Source organism: Strongylocentrotus purpuratus, unplaced genomic scaffold (genome assembly GCF_000002235.5).
Source record: "Strongylocentrotus purpuratus isolate Spur 01 unplaced genomic scaffold, Spur_5.0 spur5_scaffold_8, whole genome shotgun sequence".
Taxonomy (NCBI): domain Eukaryota; kingdom Metazoa; phylum Echinodermata; class Echinoidea; order Camarodonta; family Strongylocentrotidae; genus Strongylocentrotus; species Strongylocentrotus purpuratus.
Window position 1 is genome coordinate 10519539 of NW_022145614.1, and position 22700 is coordinate 10542238.

The following is a 22700-nucleotide window of genomic DNA, read 5'->3' on the forward strand; positions in this document are numbered from 1 at the left end:
GGTTGAAGTTCAGAATTTGGTTAGTGTACGAAATTGATCACCTTTAATTTCTTTCATTTCATATTATGCAATATCCTATAAGGCTTCTATATTCAATATTTGATGTAGGAGTAAACCCATGTATTGCACGCATGTAATTGATTGGTTAAAAGGGGAAGAGAGATTATATGATTTGCAATAATTCTGAAAATGTATGGTTTGGGTTTTTATATAAAAAAAAATTCACATTATTAAATAAAACTTACAACAAATATATAAATGCAAAATGATTTGGGGAGCAAGTGTGTGATAGCGGATTAATGAGCAAATATTACAAAATTGAGCCAATGGTCCTGAACACATTCATTATTCATAGCATACATAGCACACAGTCTTAGGAGTGTCGACATGTGTTCCGATTTTCAGAAAAAAATGTGATGTCCAGCACATTTCATTTTCTTGTTTATATAAATGGACCAGATTATTTTGAGCCAGTGACTTATGAAATGCAATTTTACTACCAGACCTCAAGTTTAGCTACAAGATGCCATTGGACAAGGCAGTCAAGAGAATTCAGGGAATCTGTCTCTTCATCCTCATACAGAGGACAAAAATACATTTTGCCAGGATTATGAGCTCTTCGAGTCCTGGGGAGTGTTTCAAAAAGATTTAAAGTTGAGCTTATCTCCAAGTTGGACTTAAAAATTATGGAAAGCCGTTAGCATTTTTGAAAATATTTTGTAAAAGTTATTGTAAAAGGCATAAAATGTCAATTCTTTTTTTTCTATTATCGAGGAGATTTCATGTTCTTGATGTGTAATTTATGACAAGTCTAAAATTCTTGAATTTTTTATTTGAATATATTTTATTTTAAGGCTGCAAATGGCTCTCCATAATATTTAAGTTCAGCTTAGAGTTAAGTTCGACTTAAGATCTTTTTGAAACACTCCTCAGGACCTGTATTCATTTTCTCTCACTCTTTCTGAACCTTTGCAGTACATCTAATTTGGAAGCATACTTTGAAAAGGGGGCATATTTTCACTGAAGTAGTACTTGATGAAATTAAATGTAAGAACTTAAAGATTTATACAAGTATTTCAGCTAAATCATAATTATCATTGAAGTGCGTGTAGAATTAATTTAATTTTTCTAGATTGTGATCATGTAAACCATTGGTATCTTGTACACTTCATATATCTCAAATCGTGTACGGTACTGCAGTTATTATAGAATAGGAATCACATGTGACCAGTGCATGCTTATGAAGTAGTGTTTTACTGATTAGTTAATCGAAGTAGGTGATTAAAATGTAGAAAATGTAAGGCGAAGCTCAAGGAATGTTTTGCAATTATAAATTATGTTATTAAGTTTTTGTATGTGATCATGTGTGTTTAAAAACGAAAATCCATGTAAAAGATGTGTGTCTAGGTCTCATGAGACCCATATTCAATGTAAAGATAGTAAAGTTAATATATATTTGTACTTTCATGCAACCTTTTACTTTGTATAGATATAGAGAATATAAAAGATAAATATATCTAAAGAACACTTATCATTGTTAAACTTCTTTCATTTATTGTACCCGTATGTCTGTAATTAGTCTGTAATCAATATTTGTGAATGTAGACAAAGAAAAAGAAAGAAATGAAATGCAGGAAATCAAACATGTGGGGTACAGTTTTTGAAATCGTAAAACCTTTATTCACAAGATAAATGTACATATAAAATATATTTCAGTTACAAATTATAGTGGCATAGCATTATTAAGTGCACAAATTACTTCACGTAATTGCAAAAGAATTGCAACATATTTAGAGGTATATTAACACAAATCTGGCACAACTGGAATGGCAACTTGAGATACATGAACGTGTAGAATTTAAGGGGAGGGGGGGGGGGGTGTCTATGAAATTTGTTAAAAAATTATCAAATTTTATTCAAGAAAAACTATTAAAACTTTCATTTTCAATTATGTTCCTAAGGTGATAGTTTGATAATGGTACAAATAGCTTTCAATATCATTTGGTAGGAAGAATAATTTGATCCCAGCCATACTGTTGCACACCTCCAATATCTTTTTTAGTTTATTTTCAATGTGCGTTTCACAGTACCTTTAATGTTACATAATCTTTCCTTGAAACTTCATTTTTAATGTGTGTTTCACAGTACCTTTAAAGTTACATCATTTCTTTTACACAAAACTTCATTTTCAGCGTGTGTTTCACAGAACCTTTAAAAGTTACATCATTTCTTTTACACAAGACTTCATTTCCATGGAAGTTACAGGCAAAAAAGCATACAAGCAACTACCAGTACAATCATTATAATTACAAGAAAATCAAGAGTCTAAGTACCAGAGCCAACAAGGCCATGTCTAACCCTGCACACGTACAAAAAGGAATTAATACTGAAGGAAACCCTGAATAAATTTTGCGTAACAAAACATAAATAAATTGGAAGTTGGCCTCCTGGCAACGCATAGATTTTCAAATTGGCAATATATACATATTTAACATGGCTTGTAGAAAAGTATGGCAAAGTTCAGCTTGGCAATATTATAGAAATATGATTTTGCCCATGGCAGGAAAATCTTTCTTTAGCATGTTCTCCTTTCATTTATTTCCATTCCTTATTTAATGTCACTACCTATCTCTTTCTCTTACAAACTTCTTCCCATCTATCTCCCCCTCCCGCTTTTACTTTCTCTCTCTCTCTCTCTCTCTCTCTCCCTCTCTCCTTTCCTTATCACATTCCCAATGTCTGTTTCTTTTTTCCTATTTCTTACGTTGCTATTGCAACCAAAAGCAAATTCAAAAGCCTATAAACATGCATTTACGAGCACTACATAAAGGCCAGTTCGAAGGCACCAGTACCTATTATATGGCTCATAAATATTACAATTGTGTGGAATGTACCAATTCAGCATACCTTTCCTGATATGTCTACTGAAAATAGAAGACAGTATTTCTTGGTTGGTTGTAAGGATTCTATCATAAATGATATCATTTATGATAGAATCCGTAGTTCTTAATTAATCGCCTCTCATAAGTAATAGCCTAGACTCTCTCATAGAACTGTATGGCTTCTGCCTTTTTCAAAAAACAGATATGACATTACTCCACTCTTCTGCGGCTTCCAATCTCCTCTCCCTCTCTTTCCAACTTTGCATTCCCACTCTATTCTCCCTCTTTATCTCTTTCCAACTTTGCATTCCCACTCTATTCTCCCTCTCTCCCTCTCTCTCTCTCTCTCTCTCTTCTCTATCTCTCTCTCTCCTCCTTCAGCTCTCTCTCTCTCTCTCTCTATGCCCCTTCTCTCGTGCCAAGTACAACTTCTTGAGGGTCTGGGCCAGCTGCTTCACCTCTCTATCATTTCCCCCCAAGCCCCATTTAGTTTGCAATCTTCTTGATCTATAGCATTGGCAAATTAATATCTCGATCTCAATTTCACTCGCCTGCTGCTTCCAACCTCCTCCTCTCCCTCTCTTTCTCTCTTTCCAACCTTGCTTGTTCTCTCTCTTCTTTCTCTCTCTCCTCCTCTAGCTCTCTGCGCCCCTTCTCTTGCGCCAAGTGCAGCTTCTTGAGGGTCTGAGCCAGCTGCTCTGCGTCTTTCTCGCTGCCTCCGAGCCCCTTCTTCCAGTTAGAGATCTTCTGGAGGACCTTGGGAGGGAGCTGGTCTGGCCGGTTCCTCTGGGTGCCTTTGTCATCCTACAGAGAGAAAGATGATGAAAAATATAACGTATTTCAATACAGGGGGCGTTTCACAAAACTTGTCATCAGTGACAAATGACAGTTTTTGTTATAAGCTACTGAAATCCTTGCTTCTGATTCGTTATCGACAGATTTTTCACTGATTTTTGTCATTTTTCATTGAAAAAAGGCTTTGTGAAACGGGTCCCAGGTCTATTCTACAATATGCAGTAGCGCAACCTAGAAAGTGCAAGCATGATAGGCCTATACACAGCTAAGAGATTTGCAATTTACCTGAATGTCTGAACAACAAGCAGATTTCTCCCTCATTGGTCTTTTACATATATATATATATATATATATATATATATATATATATATATATATATATATATATATATATATAAATAAATTCATATTTGGGGATGGAGAAGGTGCATAGGGTTGATATCCCATTTCCCAAACTAATGCAAATTTGAGCAACATAAAATGCTTGTTTCCATGCTTGAATCTAGTGTGACATTAAAGTTCTGCAGTATTCAGTATATTTCACCTACTTTTGATTTTCTTTAAAAATAAATATACATGAATAAAAGAATTGCTTCAATTTAATAACCACCAATATTAGTTCATATATATATATATATATATATATATATATATATATATATATATATATATATATATATATATATATACCAAGGTATTTTCACTTTATTCAAGGTCAATTATGTTGCCCCTTGGAACTCTTCTTGGGGCACTTAACCCTCAACATCCGAAGTTCACTCCTTTCACCAGATTTACCCTGTCTGATTAGTGCAATGACTAATGAAGACGATAAATATGGGCATGTTAAATTATCAAGTGAAGGAAATGTATTAAAGTTCAAATGGAGTAGGAGCCAGGGTTGAGGTGGGGAGGGTGGAAGTGGTGGTATAGGGGGGGGGGGGGGTATATGCATGGGGCAGAGGTAGTGATCATGGTACGATAGTGAAGGTTGGTGTTTGTAGGTGATAATCACACATGGATAATTAATGTGAGTACTTGGTCAGAACAACAGGTTAACAGATGGATGGAATATGAAATTTAAATATTTTAAAGGCACATACATGTAGTTATCAGTGTCCAAGTGTATTGCATCATTATTGGCTGACACTAGATTTGGGTTGAATTACCAATTGATGTGTATGTGTGTGCAAAGGTTTGAAGCAGTGAACGAATCCGTGGTCCCAACAGAAAATACTCCAAATGGCCTATATCTTGAGGATAAGGAAAATTTGCTATATATGATGAGAATTCCATATGATGGTAGGCTAGAGCTCATGAAATACATAAGACCTGTAGGTCCTAAAATTCCCCATGCAAACAGACTACTATGGGAAGTCCACCCTGATGGTTTTAATACACACAGAAAAAATGAGAGGAACGGGTCAGTGAAAGTTTGAGAAAAATCTGTTTTTTTTTAATTGGCAGCCCTGTTACCTAACTTGCATTCGCTCTGTACTTAAAAATTTCAATTTTTTTTATGTTCCCTAAATTATACATATAATAATAATTGTTGCAAATATGTCTTTATACAACCCCAGTACAAAGCAAATCATTTCCGTCATCAATAACTAAGAAAATGAAAGTTAAGACATTTTCTGTACAGAGCAAATTGGAGATGACATCACAAGATATGTCACATGGTTGCCCTTGTGTTTCACAGATGACAACTTCAAAAAATAAGAACCACCTTATTTTTCGTCAGATATTATTAAAACTTTCACTAATTTGTTTCTATTGTTTTTCTGCTTTTATTAATACCAGTTAATTATCAAGGTGGACTTCCCCCCTTAAGTAGATAGTTACACCATTGTTTCAATTTTACGGACTGTTCATCAAACATGGAATGGGAACAATTTGGAAAGGAAGGGTGTGAACATTTTTAATCTGATCATTAGATTCAAACCATTAATTTGCTTGTCAGTGGGGTGTAAATATTAGTTATTGAAAACACTTGCATTTTTACACCTGGTAAAAAAAGTGAAATATTATGGTTAGTAGAATCTAAGCTTACCAATTTGAACATCAAGCTAATTCTCCATTTGGCTCTAGACCATGACTACATCATGGAATGACGGCATAGGGAAAGATAGGTCAAAGACAAAGCTATATACTATACTATATATTCAAAGTATACTACATTTACTATATATCCAGACTATACTATAACATACATGTATACAACTTGCTATACTATTTACTATCATTATCCGCTAAGAGTCAAATAAGTGCAAACTCAAACATATAAAATGATATGAGTTAAAACATTTGAGACTCCAAACCAACAACATGAACTAAATGATAATTATAATAGGCTTTATACTCTACTCTAGGTATCTGATTATGCTCTATACTATGCAAACTATGATACAGAAAGAGACAGTTATTTAAAGTTCGTATCGTTCCTACTTTACCACCTCCTCGATATACCCCTTTTCTTTTTTTCTTTTTCCTCATTTTCCCCCCTTTCCTTCATCGTCTGCCTCCTTCAATCCAATCGATTTTCTCTCTTTTTTATTTGTTTTCTGTGTCACTCACTCTTTATATCTCTTCCAATCTTATCCATCTTTCTCTTTCCCTCTCTCTCTCTCCCCCTTAACGCTCTCTCATCCTCTAGTTCAAGTTCACTCCTCCTCCCCTCCCCTCTCCCTCATTTTAAGCTCTCTCTCACCCCTCTCTCTCTCTCACTTCAAGCTCTCTCTATCTCTTTCTCACCTCCCCAACCTTTCTCTCTCTCCATATTCACAGATACAGACACTCACCTGTTGAGCTTTTGCAGAAGCTTGTTCTTCTGATGCAGTTTGTTCAGGTGGTGGTGCAGATTTAGCCCTTCCTCGTTCTTTCCACTGTTCCGTCTGATTAACCGGTGACCCAACATCGCTGCAAAGAATAAAAAAGAAAACAACACATTTCTTCAAAAAAATCAAAAGGATAAATAACCACAAGTACCTTCAAACATAACTTCCTCTAGTCTATTATGAAACATACCCCTATAAAAAGGGGTTAAAAGGCGTTTTGTAACTCACTTCTTACAAACAAGTGCAAATGATTGCCAGAAGGGTATTAACTACATGTTAAAGTATATGAGTTAATGCCATTCTGACTCCAAACAGACAATATGAGGGGCAATAGACCTTTATTCAGACTTGGTACGCTATAAAACATTTGCATGATAATAGCTTTCCAAGTTTTCTCCTTGTATTTATATCGTAAAATGAAATGTAATACACTGAAAAACAAAATACTAGGGCATCACTTCACATAAGAACATGATATAGAATCATATGAGTTTTCCTTAAAGCTTATCAACACTAGTGTGGCTAGGAAGGATTAGACCACACAGCGAGGTCACTGACAGGTGGCTATCTCATCAACTCAGCTCTCAAATAACATAAGAAATAGAGGATCATGGGGGACCAACAGGCACCGATTGGGGAAGTTTTCTATATAGAGGGAGCAAGTAGCTACAAGTAGGACAGTGGGGCTTTAAACAAAGTTTCCCACTGTGCAAAAAAACTGTTAGTTTATATATCTCACCTATCTGCCCAGAGGCGTGTGTATTTGCCTGGTTCATAGCTGGGAAACATGGGATTCCCCTGTATGGGTGGACACTTTTCTGCCGGTTTCCTCTTAGAAACCTCTTCGTACTTCACCATCAGGCCCCGCCCCTTGGGCGTCTCGAAGTAGCGCTTGCCATTGACGATGCCGCAATGCAAGCCCACAGGCTCATCGAGCTGAATGCCTACGTAGGTAGGGGGCGATATAACCTTATCCTCGAGAGGACCAATGTACTTGACGATACCTAAGAATAAGAATATTAGTAGGACAAAAAGAACATTTGAAATTGCATTTGTAATCTTTTTTCTATAAAAAAAAAAGATATTCAACATCTTTTTTCAACTTTTGTAATGATTAGATGATACTCTATGTAGAAATATCCTTATAAGTTACTGCAAAACTTCAAATCTTACAATACAATACAGTATTTCACTCCGGACAGGATGAACTTCAATATTTCATATTTTATGATTTGAAAATATAAATTTTGTATTACTATGATAATAAAACTGTTACAAAATGTTATTGTCATAATATTGTACATCATAATAATGTGAATACTTATTGATTGGAAATATACATATGAAACAAATATTGGGGATTATTCTAAAATGTTGAATGATAAACAGAACTTTTGAAAAGATGTTGGTTCACAGGTTGGTGGAGAAAATATATTACGTCTACATTTTTGAATTTTTTAATTAATGAATTGTGTGTGCGGGCAAGTGTGACCTCCTATTTGTGTACAGGACGTGTTTGAAATATAATTATAACGACTGAAATTAACTAATTGATTACAAGGTTCTACGAGAAGGCGGTAATAAAGGGAGAGTCTGGAATCTTTTGCTTTTACCGTTCAACTGAACAAAAAGTTCTTTTATTAACTATTCCGAAACTAGCACAAGACTCAAAAGTATATGAGTACAAAACAATGATAAATATAGTACGATCAAAGAAAACCAACACAGCATTGAGGTAGCCTACTCTGCATCTGTATGGTCCTAAACAAAAATAAAACAAAGTCATGAGCATAAAAGAAACAACAGTCATAAACAAAGCAGACTCTAGCAATCGTTAACATACAGTATATCCTACAGGTATCGACTATCATGCTATTTGTATTCGCAATCAAACTATGAGGGGGTTTTATACAAGTCAAAGTACCAGCAATGCATGCCTATTTATTTACACAAACAACAAACTGGATAAGAATACAAATGTATACTATTACTGGTCATCTTGATATGAGAATAAATGTGACCTGTACGATACATTTCTTACATTTAAGATACCACCGCTACCGCCAACATAATATATAACAAATATCTTATGGAGAGAGTCAAACAAAAATGTGTGATATGTAACCAAATTCTACATACAACCAAAGAAAAATGACTAATCACCTTGAATATGGAACTGCAACAGTCAGGGTCCTGTTTTCGAAGCTTACAAAGTAGGCGTTAAACTAGTAGATTCATCACCTATGAACATAACCCAAACAAGAGCATGTACCATCATAATGATTCGGATGGATTGACAAATCATACAAGAATACAAAATAAAAATACACAAGATATATCAATAAACTCAAATGACTTCTACAATACATATTCATGAGAGACGCTCAACCTTTATCAATATCGCCTCATGCAGCCTCATGATATATAACCCAATGACATAAACCTATACAACTATACTTCGAAAGTGATTCATCCCAATATAACAGTCAACTTTACCACCATTAGCTCAGTACATCAAATCTTCACTAACATCACATAACTGTATAGCGGCATCCAACATATATGTCACCAAACACACATAAAATACATGATTACAATTCAACAAAGTGATTAAAAGTACCTACTTTGATTCCAGCAATTCCTTGTTACATTCAGCTAAAGCAGCTCTCTATATCAACCGTTTAGGGACAGTGTTCTGAGTTTAATCTAATGAGTATCTTACAGTACAGATGCTTGTTTTTACCCTTTTTCCTAACAGAGGGGTGAATGGGGGAAACCACACGGTCACTGTTTATGTTACAGCTGCACAAGGACATAGGGCCTACTGTTTGGGGGATTATGAAGTTGCTGACCCGGGCGTAAACACAAGCTGATAAGGAGAATTATCAACTTATCTGGAAACTCTCTCCTCACTGCTCTGTATATAGAATGCCAGGAATCAAGGCAATAATGTTACATATATCATAAGAAATTATATACCTGAAATAAATGCATATAATGGTACATAAATAATATAACTCAAGACACATAAATCAGTGTTATCCAGGTTTAGTTGGTTGTACAGAGTTATATCTAGATATGGGGGGGGGGGGGGGGCGGGGCTGGCAAGTAGGGTGTTGAGCAAATCACCATCTCACACTCGCCACCGGCTAAAGATATTTGTTGTCCTCAACAATGGAATATATCTGAGACAACTACAAAGATATTAGCGATTCATCGCTAGAGATGGAGGTAGAGTCATCATCTGCTTCCCCGCCGTTATCTTCATTTGAGACAGGTCCATCCGACTCTGAAGTTGGGAAGGTACATGGCGTAAGTAAATCTTGATGGAGGGTTCGTTCTCGGCCAGTTTTGTTGTGTTTCACTACATAGACAGGAGACCCATGGAGCTTGCTAACTACTGTGTAAGGAGATTCTTCCCATTTGTCAGCGATCTTACGGCGACCACGCAATGATTTGTTGGCTACCAGAACCATGTCTCCCTTTGAAAAGAGAACCTCTCTTGCCCGTTTGTCATGCTTGCCCTTCTGTTTCCTTCTAGCCTCTTCTGCATTGTGATTGGCCCGTTGATATGCTTCCTGTAGAGCAACACGAAGCCTGGCCACATACTCCACCTCTTCAACATTGTCATCAGTGGGACCATCTCTGCCTAAGATGAGATCTGCTGGGATACGAGGCGCTCTCACAAACATCAAATAAAACGGAGAGAATCCTGTGGATGAGTGTTTGGTACAGTTATAGGCATGAGTGAGAGTCTCAACATGGTCCTTCCAGTTACCCTTAAGTGATGGTTGGAGAGTACCTAGCATGTTGAGAAGGGTACTGTTAAATCGCTCAGTCATGCCGTTCCCTTGTGGATGATAGGGTGAAGTCCTACTCTTGGCCATTCCAAGGAGCTTGCACAACTCTTGAATGACTGCAGATTCAAAGCATTTCCCCTGATCACTATGGATACGCTCGGGGATTCCATAGTGGACGATGTAGCGCTTCCAAAGCGTCTGGGCCACTGTGGATGCTGTTTGGTCACGGGTCGGGAAGGCCTGGGCATGTCGAGTAAAGTGATCTGTAATCACCAAGATGTTCTCAATGCCCCCCATGGATGTCTCAAGACTCAGGAAATCTAAGCATACCAGCTCAAGAGGACGAGATGTACGAATACTGACAAGAGGTGCTCGCGCCTTAGGTTCTGCTGTCTTCCTCAACGTACAGCGCTTGCAGCGATGTATGTGACGTTTGATGTCCAAAGGCATTCCAGACCAGTAGAAACGGCTCCTTGCTAGGTCCAATGTTCTTTCATACCCAAAGTGACCCATTTCATCGTGAACACCTTGAAGTACTCTTCTCCTATAGCAGCGAGGAAGGACAGGTACTAGGGGAACACCACTCTCTGCAGGCTGAAACATGACAACATCTCGGACTATTGTCAGCTGGCCCCACTTCCTTAGGAGCTTTCTAACTTGCTTGGGCTGCATGTCACACTGACGACGGGTCGGTTTATGCCCTTTCAGTATCCATTGCTGAACCTTGCAGATTACCTCCTCCTTCTGTTGAGCTTCGTGTATGTCCTTGAGAGAAATTTCAGATGGCAGGGAAATTGCAGGATCATTAGGGATGTGCGTCGAGTCTCGGCTGCTTCTGTTGGTGGAGTCTACCATGGGCCGCATGGCCTCCACTCGCACAACGTACGAAGAGTGCTCATCTGCACTGACATGAGGTTGTGTTGAAGATGTTTTGTCCAAGATCTGTCTGACATTCTCCCGAGTTATGCGAGACAAACCATCAGCATTGTCATTGGCCTTCCCTGGGCGGTATACTATCTCCAGTTCACACTGTGCCAGGTCATTAACCCATCGTTGCCCATGGGCATCCAGTTTTGCTGATCGCAAAACATACGTGAGAGGGTTGCTGTCGGTGACGGCAGTAACCTTCTGGCCATATACGTAATCCTTGAACTTCTGCGTAGCTGCCCAATGCAATGCCTTAAACTCTAGCTTGTGTGCTGGGTACCGCCTCTCTCCTGGACGGAGGCTTCGACTGGCATATGCAATCACATGCTCTTTACCATCCTGTTCCTGAGCCAACACAGCCCCCAATCCATCTAAAGAGGCATCTGTCTGCAAGATGAAACCCTTGTTGAAGTCTGGAAAGCGCAGGATTGGGGAAGAGGTGAGTTTCCCTTTCAAGCATTCCAAGGCTTGTTGGCACTCTGTAGTCCACAAGAAAGGTTCAGGGGGCTTTCTTTTCTTGGACTTCTGCTTACTACCTCCAATCAGGTGGAACAAGGGTCGGGCAATCGATGCATACTTCTCAATGAAACGTCTGTAGTAGCCAGTGAAGCCAAGGAAGCTACGCACATCTCGTCTTGACTTTGGTACGGGCCAGGCCTTAACAGCTTCCACCTTCTCCGGGTCAGTTGCAACGCCATCCTTGGAAACTACATGTCCCAGATATTGGACCTGCTGTTGAAGTAGATGGCATTTGCTAGGTTTGAGTTTTAGTCCGTAATGTCTAAGTCTTGTAAAGACTCGTTCTAGTCTGGTGAGATGTTGTTCTATTGTGGAACTGAAAACAATGATGTCGTCTAGATATATTAGGAGTTCAGTGAGGTTCAAATCGCCTAGGATGGTGTTCATTAGCCTCTGGAACGTCGCGGGAGCATTCATGAGTCCGAATGGCATCCGGGTGTACTCATACAGACCCATGGGGGTTGTAAATGCTGTCTTTTGACGGTCATGCTGGGCCATTCCTACTTGTAGGTAACCTGACATGAGATCCAAGCTTGAGAAGTACCTGGCTTTCCCAAGTGCATCTAATGACTCGTCAATTCTTGGGATAGGATATGCATCCCGAACTGTCCTTGAGTTTAACTTCCGAAAATCTACACACATTCTGATACTCTTATCCTTCTTGCGGACGACTACTATCGGCGACGCAAATGGGGACTTGCTTGGAGTTATGATACCGGCAGATTCCAGATCTTTGATGTGATCTTTCACCTCCTTAAAATCGCCAGGTGGAATCCGCCGGTAAGGCATCCGGAATGGGGTACTGTCGACGAGGGGTATCTCGTGTACTAATGCATCTGTGTGACCAAAATCGTCTGGTCCAGACGAGAACACATCTGCATTGTCTTTCAGCAGATCGACCAGAGCCTCCTCATCCGCTTGTGATAATTGGCCAGTTGGTACTTTGACGTCTTGGAGGTGATCTACCACCATTCTACTACCATCACTATGCGACGTCTTTTCCTCGGGAGGGCCACATTCTGCTATCAACGTTGCCACCTCGAGCATGGCCACAGCATCGTTTCTTCGTAGGCACATGTCCACACCACCTACGTTGGTGACTCTTACAGTTAAACAACCATTGCGAACCTCACTCAGGGCGGAGTCTACTTGTAAGGAATTCCCGGGGAAATGTTTACAGACTATTGCAGAGATTACGCGGTTATGGGTCGACCTTGGTGCCTTTGCTTGGACATCCGTGTACTGCCCTGGGTGAATTACCTGTGGCTTCTTTCCATCGTACCGGACAATACCAATGCTTCCAACTTCATCTGCTAGGTCAAGACCATCATAATTCATTGCCTGATAGGCAAGAAACCACGGCATAGATTGTGACTTCACCTTCGCCATGAACTGCCTTCCATGCTGGCTATGAGCTTTATCCCGAAAGGGTCGAATCACATTGGTTCCAATCAAGCAGGCGACCTCTCCATCTTTCTGGATCTTGGGGACCACCAGAGCTGGAATGGAGCTTACAGACAGTCCTTGAGCTTCGACGTCGAGTAGGATCACCCCCACATGCGGTACAATATGACCACCAGCACCTTCAATTCTGACATCACACGGTAGCAACTCCTGATAACGAAGTGTTGGGTGTCGCTTAACATAGTCAGAACTGATGGTAGTAACCTGTGAACCTGTATCTAAGATGGCGATACAGGGTTGTTTGCTTACCACTACAGTTGTGCTTGTCACTGGTCCAATAAGCTCACCATATGTTGGTCGCTTCACTGTCTCATGTCTCTTTGGGTAATTGATATGGCTCTCTGGGCTTTGAATGTTTGCCATACCCACAGACTGCCCACTGTCTGTAGGTTTTAGGCGTTTAAAGGACGGGTTGATGACTCTTGCGATCCTTGTTGTTGTGGTGTGGGTCGCTGAGGTGTTGGGTCTTGTTGGAGGCCTGGCTGGGGGCCCTGTTGGCGCCTTCTTGGTTGACGTTGTGGACACGCACGGGAAAAATGTCCTGGTTGGTGGCATGTGTAGCAGACATCATTACCTATTGGAGGAGGTGGCCCCATGACTAGGCTCTCAAGTCTGTCTAATCTTGCTCTTGACCGTTGTTGATCATCGAGGACTTGGTGTAGAAGACTAGATGTTTGTTCTTGAAATGCATGCATTTCCTTCAGAGTTTTGGTTATTTCGTCCAACTGATTATTATGAGTGACAGGAGTAGGCCTCACGTCCATTCTGTAGGAGTTGGCCCCTTTCCGCTGCTTCTGTTCCTCATCTATAACCTTCAGTTCCCGCCTGAGTTCTCGAAAAGACATATCTCTGGGCCTCATCGGGGCCAGACGACTTTTCACGTCTTGGTCGCGGAGCCCATACATAAATTGGATAGTCAGCATTTCATCTCTAGCTTTAGCCTCCACTTTTGCTGAACCAGCACCCTTCTCCTTGGCCATTCTAAGTTTGGCCTCCAGGGCGATGGCATAATCCGATGGTGACTCGTTGGGATGTTGCATCCTAGCGTAGAATGCCGCCATTGGAGATGCTGTCCACTCTCTCTCCCCATACTCTTCGAGTAGCTCGCCGAACGCGGCCTCTGGGGTGCAGCTGGATGGTTCCCCTAACTCTAGATTTAATAACAGATCTCGTGCCCTGCCTCCAGTGTGCCTAACAATCTCATTAAACTCAGCACGAAGTGGCATTGGTCCCTTAGAATCTATCACATATCTCATATCCCGTACCCAATCCTCCACCTTTACACCCCCTCTACCTGAAAAGGTCCCAACAGTCTTTATTTGATGCGATGTTACGCATCTCGGATTATAGTTCCAGGGTTGCTGAGTATGTTCAGGCATCGGGTCCATACCAGCGATTTGAAGGGGTGTCGCCATAGGCCTACCGAGGCTCCATGGTGGGGGCGTTCCAAGGGGGGTCGCTCCATCTGCTCCAGCAGGGCGATGTTGCCCGCTGACCGGAGTCTTGACGTCACCGGGTACAGGGGTCTCCATCTCACGCTGCACACCTCGATGATGCTGTGTTGGTTTTCTTTGATTTGTTGAAATACTAATGTCAGTATTAGTTGCTATTGTTTTCTACTATTTTCGCTTAATATGTTAAGGTAAGCTAGGATCCAAGTTCTCCTTGTACTTAAGCCTTCCCGGGTTTCGGCACCAAAATTATGTGACCTCCTATTTGTGTACAGGACGTGTTTGAAATATAATTATAACGACTGAAATTAACTAATTGATTACAAGGTTCTACGAGAAGGCGGTAATAAAGGGAGAGTCTGGAATCTTTTGCTTTTACCGTTCAACTGAACAAAAAGTTCTTTTATTAACTATTCCGAAACTAGCACAAGACTCAAAAGTATATGAGTACAAAACAATGATAAATATAGTACGATCAAAGAAAACCAACACAGCATTGAGGTAGCCTACTCTGCATCTGTATGGTCCTAAACAAAAATAAAACAAAGTCATGAGCATAAAAGAAACAACAGTCATAAACAAAGCAGACTCTAGCAATCGTTAACATACAGTATATCCTACAGGTATCGACTATCATGCTATTTGTATTCGCAATCAAACTATGAGGGGGTTTTATACAAGTCAAAGTACCAGCAATGCATGCCTATTTATTTACACAAACAACAAACTGGATAAGAATACAAATGTATACTATTACTGGTCATCTTGATATGAGAATAAATGTGACCTGTACGATACATTTCTTACATTTAAGATACCACCGCTACCGCCAACATAATATATAACAAATATCTTATGGAGAGAGTCAAACAAAAATGTGTGATATGTAACCAAATTCTACATACAACCAAAGAAAAATGACTAATCACCTTGAATATGGAACTGCAACAGTCAGGGTCCTGTTTTCGAAGCTTACAAAGTAGGCGTTAAACTAGTAGATTCATCACCTATGAACATAACCCAAACAAGAGCATGTACCATCATAATGATTCGGATGGATTGACAAATCATACAAGAATACAAAATAAAAATACACAAGATATATCAATAAACTCAAATGACTTCTACAATACATATTCATGAGAGACGCTCAACCTTTATCAATATCGCCTCATGCAGCCTCATGATATATAACCCAATGACATAAACCTATACAACTATACTTCGAAAGTGATTCATCCCAATATAACAGTCAACTTTACCACCATTAGCTCAGTACATCAAATCTTCACTAACATCACATAACTGTATAGCGGCATCCAACATATATGTCACCAAACACACATAAAATACATGATTACAATTCAACAAAGTGATTAAAAGTACCTACTTTGATTCCAGCAATTCCTTGTTACATTCAGCTAAAGCAGCTCTCTATATCAACCGTTTAGGGACAGTGTTCTGAGTTTAATCTAATGAGTATCTTACAGTACAGATGCTTGTTTTTACCCTTTTTCCTAACAGAGGGGTGAATGGGGGAAACCACACGGTCACTGTTTATGTTACAGCTGCACAAGGACATAGGGCCTACTGTTTGGGGAATTATGAAGTTGCTGACCCGGGCGTAAACACAAGCTGATAAGGAGAATTATCAACTTATCTGGAAACTCTCTCCTCACTGCTCTGTATATAGAATGCCAGGAATCAAGGCAATAATGTTACATATATCATAAGAAATTATATACCTGAAATAAATGCATATAATGGTACATAAATAATATAACTCAAGACACATAAATCAGTGTTATCCAGGTTTAGTTGGTTGTACAGAGTTATATCTAGATATGGGGGGGGGGGGGGGGGCGGGGCTGGCAAGTAGGGTGTTGAGCAAATCACCATCTCACACAAGCACTGAATCCAATGACCGGGGGTAATAGTATATTTGTAAAGCGCTTAGAGATATTTGTATTAAGCGCTATATAAAAGCTAAATATTACATTATTATTATTATATTAATTGTCCTAAGGAAATGCCTGCACCCACCTGTATGTGTGCCTCTAGCTGTCACACGATCACCCAGTTTGATCCACTTTGGTTTGGCATTGAGCTGCGTCTCCTTGAACCTGTCCAAGAAGGCTTCGTTGCTCAGCTGCAAGCTCGATTTATTCCTGGCGGTGGCACAGACTTTACTCACCACATCGATGTCCTTCACGAAGAGACGATGAAAGGATCGGCAGGAGGAGCAGTGACAGAAGAAGCCGCTGTGATAGGAGGGGTTGGCATTGTGACTGGGCTGGATTCGACAACATGACATACAATAAAAAAAAGAATTGAGTTTGAAATCAAGATTTTGTTAGATGATTGTGGTAAGAGCACCTTAAAACATAAACAGATGATTATGTCTGGTTGGAGGAGTTTTTAACATCTTTTAACTGTTGAGGCTCTCCTCAAAGGGATTCTGTGAAGCCCGACATGCATGTCCTGAGCAGACTATCCCTGAATAACATTTTTTGGTGTATCTACAACATTATACTTAGGTATGAAATTACTGAGATGTAACACAAGCATGACCATTAATCAACCACTTTAATAAATGGTGTTTCATAAAAGAATCAAGACTGGGAAATTGCAGAACAAATTTGTCCCATTGTAGGTGTCAGATTCTTCTTTGGCATAAACCCATGTTTGGAACCCAAATTGAGCATTCCAAGGCAACATTATCAGTTTATTAGTAGTATAATAGTAATATAATTATCACCATTATCATCATCATCATAATTCATGATGATGATGATTATTAATATTATTATTAGAAGTAGTATTATAGAAGTATAGTAGTAGTAGTAGTAGTATTACTATTATCGATATTATTGATGATGATTAGTATTATACTATCGCTGCAGTGTTTATCATTATTATAATCATCATCACACAATCCCCAGCAGTGGCGTACCCAGGATTTTTTTAAAGGGGGGGTTTTCAAATCGGGCCCAAAATTTCATAACGACTCAGCCAGCGGGGAGAGGGGGGGGGGGGGGGGGGGGGGGGTAAGTACACTTTTTTTTTTTTTTTCGTAGTCCAAAAAAAATCGCAACGACTTAGCCAGTCGCTGAATAAGCATGCAGGGGGGGGGGGGGGGGGGGGGGGGCAAGAGGACAATTTTTTTTTGTCTCGAAATTTGAAATTTTGAAATTTTGGTCCATGGGGGGGGGGGGGGGATAAGGTCACCTTTTTTAAGTCAGCCATTGGCATAATTTTTTAATTAAAAAAAAAAAAAAAAAACTCAAAAGGGGGGGGGGGGGGTTTCCAAAAAATCATACACAACCCCGCATACGCGCCTGATCCCCAGTACATACAGACATTAATCTTGCTGCAGAGGGGCATATAAGTAATTATACTTGAAGCCCAACATCAAGGTAAATCAAGGTAAATATCATCTCATTTACAGAATAAATTAATGCTCAGCAAAATATGGAAATTAAGTACAAATAATGTACGGTAGCCAAATTAAAATTATAACTATATAATCATATACAAGGCTACATGCATTCATTCACTTTCAAACTTTCAAATGAAAACAAGGACTCAATATGAATATAAATATAATAACAGACAGACACAGATATAAGTTATATTATAACCCTATATGCACATCGTCAATTCAGTCAGAGAATCGTAGATGGTAAATCAATATTATTGTCAATAATGTTTGGACCAGCATATATAATGTCCCCTTTTCAATGCTACCGTATGTGAGCTAAAATTCCTAAACCACTAATAGTAATACTGTATCTCACTCTCAACTCATCAAAAAAAGTCAACTCAGTAAATATTAGCAGGAGTATATTAATAGTCGATCGGCCTATCGGTAAACTTTCAAATCATACTCTTCAAATCTAACCTTCTTATTTCTGCACGGCTTCTTCACTTTAGATCTAGAAGAAGCGCTATTCATTTTCTATGACTTCCTCTCCTCAGCCGGATTCTAATTGCAAATTTAAGAAAACATCTCGTCTTTCAAAGTATTTAATCTTCGCTCCAAAGTTTTGATCTGTCTGCGATCCAGATCCAGACGACAGCGCGTTCGCATAATGTTGCTATGGTCGACTGTACAGCTGATCGATTTGAAGCCATTTCATGCGTAGTCTTTGATCAAGGCCTAGCAGGCGGGGAAGGGGTGGGAGGGGCCGTGAGGAGGGGAATTCATGGATATAGCGCCAATAAACCCAACAACAACAACAACAACAACACGTCACCGATAAGCGAAAAATAAATTGAATAAAAAAGGGGGTTGGAATTACTTCTTCTACTTTAGAAATGCCATGAGCAGTGGCGTAATAAGCAAAAGACTTGGGGGGGGGGGGGGGCGTGGGTCAGAATTAACAAAATCCGCATCACCACCAAGTAGCATAATGAAGGGGCGGTGGAGCGTCTTCCAAAATAGGAGGTGGGCACCATAAAAAAGGAGCACCTACAAAGGGAATCATAAAAAAAACATACACCATTTTTAGATACTGGTATATACCCCTACATCACTGTAATTACACTACCAGGGATGACATAAATATATGTGTTTTTTCTTTACGTGGTACAATATATTACTATCTAATAAAGCAACATACTTTGCAGTTCAGTGATGGTCTGTATATTAATTTTTGAGCGAGCGAAGCGAGCGTGTAAAGATATTAAGATTTTTGAGGTGCCAGTGCGAAAAATTACATTTTAAAAAGAAGACACACACACAAAAAAAAACCTGCCTGAGTATTAATCACAATCGAATGAAGAAAGACTGAAAAGTTCTGTTATAAGTAACATTATGCGAGCCTAAAATTAAAGAAAATGGGCTCTAAGTCGCCTTGAATTAGGGGTGCATGTTATGCAGAAAAGAAAAGTAGACACTTATCAAAAGGGAAAAGGAAGTATTAGAAAAGAAAAGGCGCTCGTGTCAAAGTAAAAGCCGGGCAATTATCAGAGGTGAAAATGGCACTTCTTGAACCTAAAAAGGGACACTCAACAGAGATGAGGAGGACTAATTTGTATTTCTTCTTTCAAATTCGTGAGTAAATATTTAACGCCGAATCAGCCAGCCCACGAATAAGCGGGGGAGGGGGGGGGGGGGGGGGGGGGTGAAGGAGCACTAATTTAATTTTTTTTTTTTTGCTCAACGGGAGGGGGGGGGGTAGTGAGCACTATTTTTAAAAATCAACACACACCACCCCCACCCCTCTTGCGCCAGGGGAGGGGGTCCGTCTTATTTTTTTAAAATTTAATACTAGGTTAACTGTTTTTTGGCCAAGGGAGGGGGCCGGGCCCCCTGAGCCCCCTCCCAAATCCGCCACTGCACAATGCCCCTCCCTCTACTGCATGGGAGTTCTGCCTCTGGCATAATGGACAAAAGAGGAAAATTTGTTTATCATAACATTATATTTGTAAATCACTGGTTAGTGGTATCGAATTAGAATTTTAGAAATAAAACATATTTGAATTTTATGTGGGGGAAAACTGCCCCCATTAATACGCCAGTGGCCATGAGCGTCATCTATCATATTAGTAAAAAAAAAAAAAAAAAAACATATTTCATTCATAAAATATTTACTTACAGAAAATGTATCTATAGATAAGATAGGAGCATTGAATTGCATAGACATATACCATATTTATCACCTCGGTCTGTATACACTAACTAATATAAGGTGCATCTTTTTCGTGGGAACTCATAATCATATTTTGTCATGTACTGAAAGTGCCAAATAGATGAAAAAATGAAATAATAAATGAACAGTTGAATAAATAAATAAAGGAATAGATGAATAGTAATAAACGAAGAAAGTAAACAAATAAGTCAATAAATGAATAAATAAATATATAAATGAATATGTGAATGGTGATTTAAAAAAATAATTAATTGATTAAATTAATTAATCGATCGGTTGATTAATGATGACGATAATACTTATCATAATGATAATAAAAATATCAATAATGATAATAAAAAAATCATGATAATGATAATAAAAAACATGATAAATACCATATGAAACAGCCTTTCGGATGAACCATGAAATAAGTTTTTTTGACTTTGACATACTACATGTATATGATACCCTGTGCCCTCATCAAACTTTCTGAGGAACCATAATTGTCTGGCCTTTATCATACTTCACTTTGTGTATGCATGATGATGATAGTTCTAAATTTGTGTTAAACAAAATGGGGTTTGGGGGATATTTTACGGAGCCACTGCATGATCTCATTTCTTGGTTTTTAATTGAAAAAAGGGGAATATTTTTTGAAAGAGCAGAACGTCTCAGATTTCAAGCCCAAAAGTTTTCTTTTGGTAAAACGTGTAGTGAGTGGAACTACAGTATATTGTCTTCTTCTTCAAATGTTCTAAAAAGCATGCAAAAAAAATGGGGAGGGGACGGGGTCACATTTGGACTTTTGGTTTCTCGATCTCAAGTTGGGAATGAACTGAAACCTTATTTTGTCTTAGAATATAACAAAAAAGAAGATGCTCCTGATCCCCTCCAATAAATACTTAGTGATGATGAGCATGTGTAATTTGGAGACAGATATATCCACAAGACCACAAAGGGCCCACAGGGGTACAAAAAGGGAAAAGGGTGGAGAAAAGAATGTTATTGGGAATAACGTGAATTTTGAAAATGGAAGAACAATCGATGATGATGATTCACAAGATAATATATCTAAAAGTGTAAAAGTAATGAATAATGTTTTTGATACTGTTCTTTTTAAAATTCATTTATTTTGGCTACTTTCCTCAACCATATTTTTTTCTTCTAAAATCATCGAAATCGAAAGTTGCGATATTAGACATTTTATTGGTACTTTATCAGAGACTAGCAGCTTTCAACCAATCAAATATAACCTCGTGCTTTATTCATCATGGCGGGTGAGTATTTACGAACGATGACCCTTCTTCCGTGTAAAAGGTGTATCTCGAAATCAAACTAATTTCAAATTTTCTGTTATTTCAGATCTCAGCCTTCTTGCTGGAACTTTTGACGGAGATCCCCTAGACCGTAAGTTATATTTCACTTATTTTTGACTGATTTGAATGCCACATTCGGCCGTTTATGAGTTGGATTAATTATTACGGCCACCTGAGGCAGACAGTTTGAATGGACTGTTTCTTGTGTGTTATTCCTATGGCAGAACCGGTGCAATGTATTTGGCGTGTGTGTGACAACGCAAATTTGTGATTGTCTGCTCCATTCGCGTGTGTGTTGAATGAATGCATTTGCTCTGTGACTGAGCTGTGTGAGTTTGTGGACGGTTAGTTTGTTGACTGACATGAGAATGAGTAAGGGATGATATGAAAATCATGATGTAGATATTACATTACATGTTTGTCATTAGTTCATGAATGTGTCTTCTAAATCTAAGTTCTAGAAGTTAAGCAATATTTTGGCATTCTAATTTGTTGTTAAAGCCGAAAAGCCACAAAATGGGCGATATCAGTTCGGGAAATGTACGATTTCTGCAACGTTGAAGAAATCATACATTTCCCAAACTGATATGACTTCACCGCAATTGCGGTAAAGAGTAAAGTCAACATTCAACAGTAGGAGCGCTGGTCCGAGAGTGGGGATCGTTCTTGTATTTGTAAACGCAGACGAAATGCGTCCTCAAAAATAGGGATCGTTTGCATTTGCATTTGCGCGAACGTTTTTTTTCATCGGTGCTCTGCAGGTTTCGGCTTCCCGGACAGCCCCCTGGCAATGCGAAAAACAGATTCTGTGTGAGAAAATAACCCTAGTTCACTGTCAACTGTTATGAGTTGTCCGTCTTCCCAAGGATTTATCGTTCATAACGTGAAAGTCTCTGTACAAAGTGAATGTTAAATGCATCAAGCAGCATCATCGTGAAATCTGTTTTTCGCATCGCCAACGCGTGGATCAGAAACAAAAATCTTTTTGTTGAAGCCTAACAGTCACAAAATGGGCATTATGACTTCACCGCAATTGCGCTAAAGAGTGAAGTCAACAGTAGGGGCGCTGGTCTGAG

At 39.1% G+C, this 22700-nt stretch overlaps 1 protein-coding gene and 2 long non-coding RNA genes across 5 annotated transcripts; all 3 read right to left on the reverse strand.

Moving 5' to 3' along the window:
- Positions 1-1652: 1652 nt before the first annotated feature.
- Positions 1653-18772, reverse strand: LOC100889898 (CAP-Gly domain-containing linker protein 2). Of its 3 annotated transcripts, XM_030975191.1 has the most exons (7): positions 18574-18772; positions 16716-16965; positions 7251-7515; positions 6476-6593; positions 5728-5772; positions 3448-3686; positions 1653-3119 (listed from the first exon to the last, which is right to left on the reverse strand). In XM_030975191.1, exons 1-7 carry the CDS (start codon positions 18625-18627, stop codon positions 3074-3076), a joined length of 1017 nt encoding a protein of 338 aa, XP_030831051.1. In that variant the 5' UTR covers positions 18628-18772; the 3' UTR covers positions 1653-3073. The 3 variants fall into 3 exon arrangements, with proteins under 3 accessions (XP_030831051.1, XP_030831053.1, XP_030831052.1); XM_030975193.1 differs by lacking the exon at positions 5728-5772; XM_030975192.1 differs by lacking the exon at positions 1653-3119 and having other exon boundaries at positions 3227-3686; positions 18574-18771.
- Positions 8119-9588, reverse strand: LOC115920169. The gene is made up of 2 exons (XR_004062219.1): positions 8675-9588; positions 8119-8272 (listed from the first exon to the last, which is right to left on the reverse strand). It is a non-coding gene; the product is annotated as an uncharacterized LOC115920169 (long non-coding RNA).
- LOC115920170 lies at positions 15599-16266 on the reverse strand. The gene is made up of 2 exons (XR_004062220.1): positions 16063-16266; positions 15599-15679 (listed from the first exon to the last, which is right to left on the reverse strand). It is a non-coding gene; the product is annotated as an uncharacterized LOC115920170 (long non-coding RNA).
- Positions 18773-22700: the final 3928 nt, after the last annotated feature.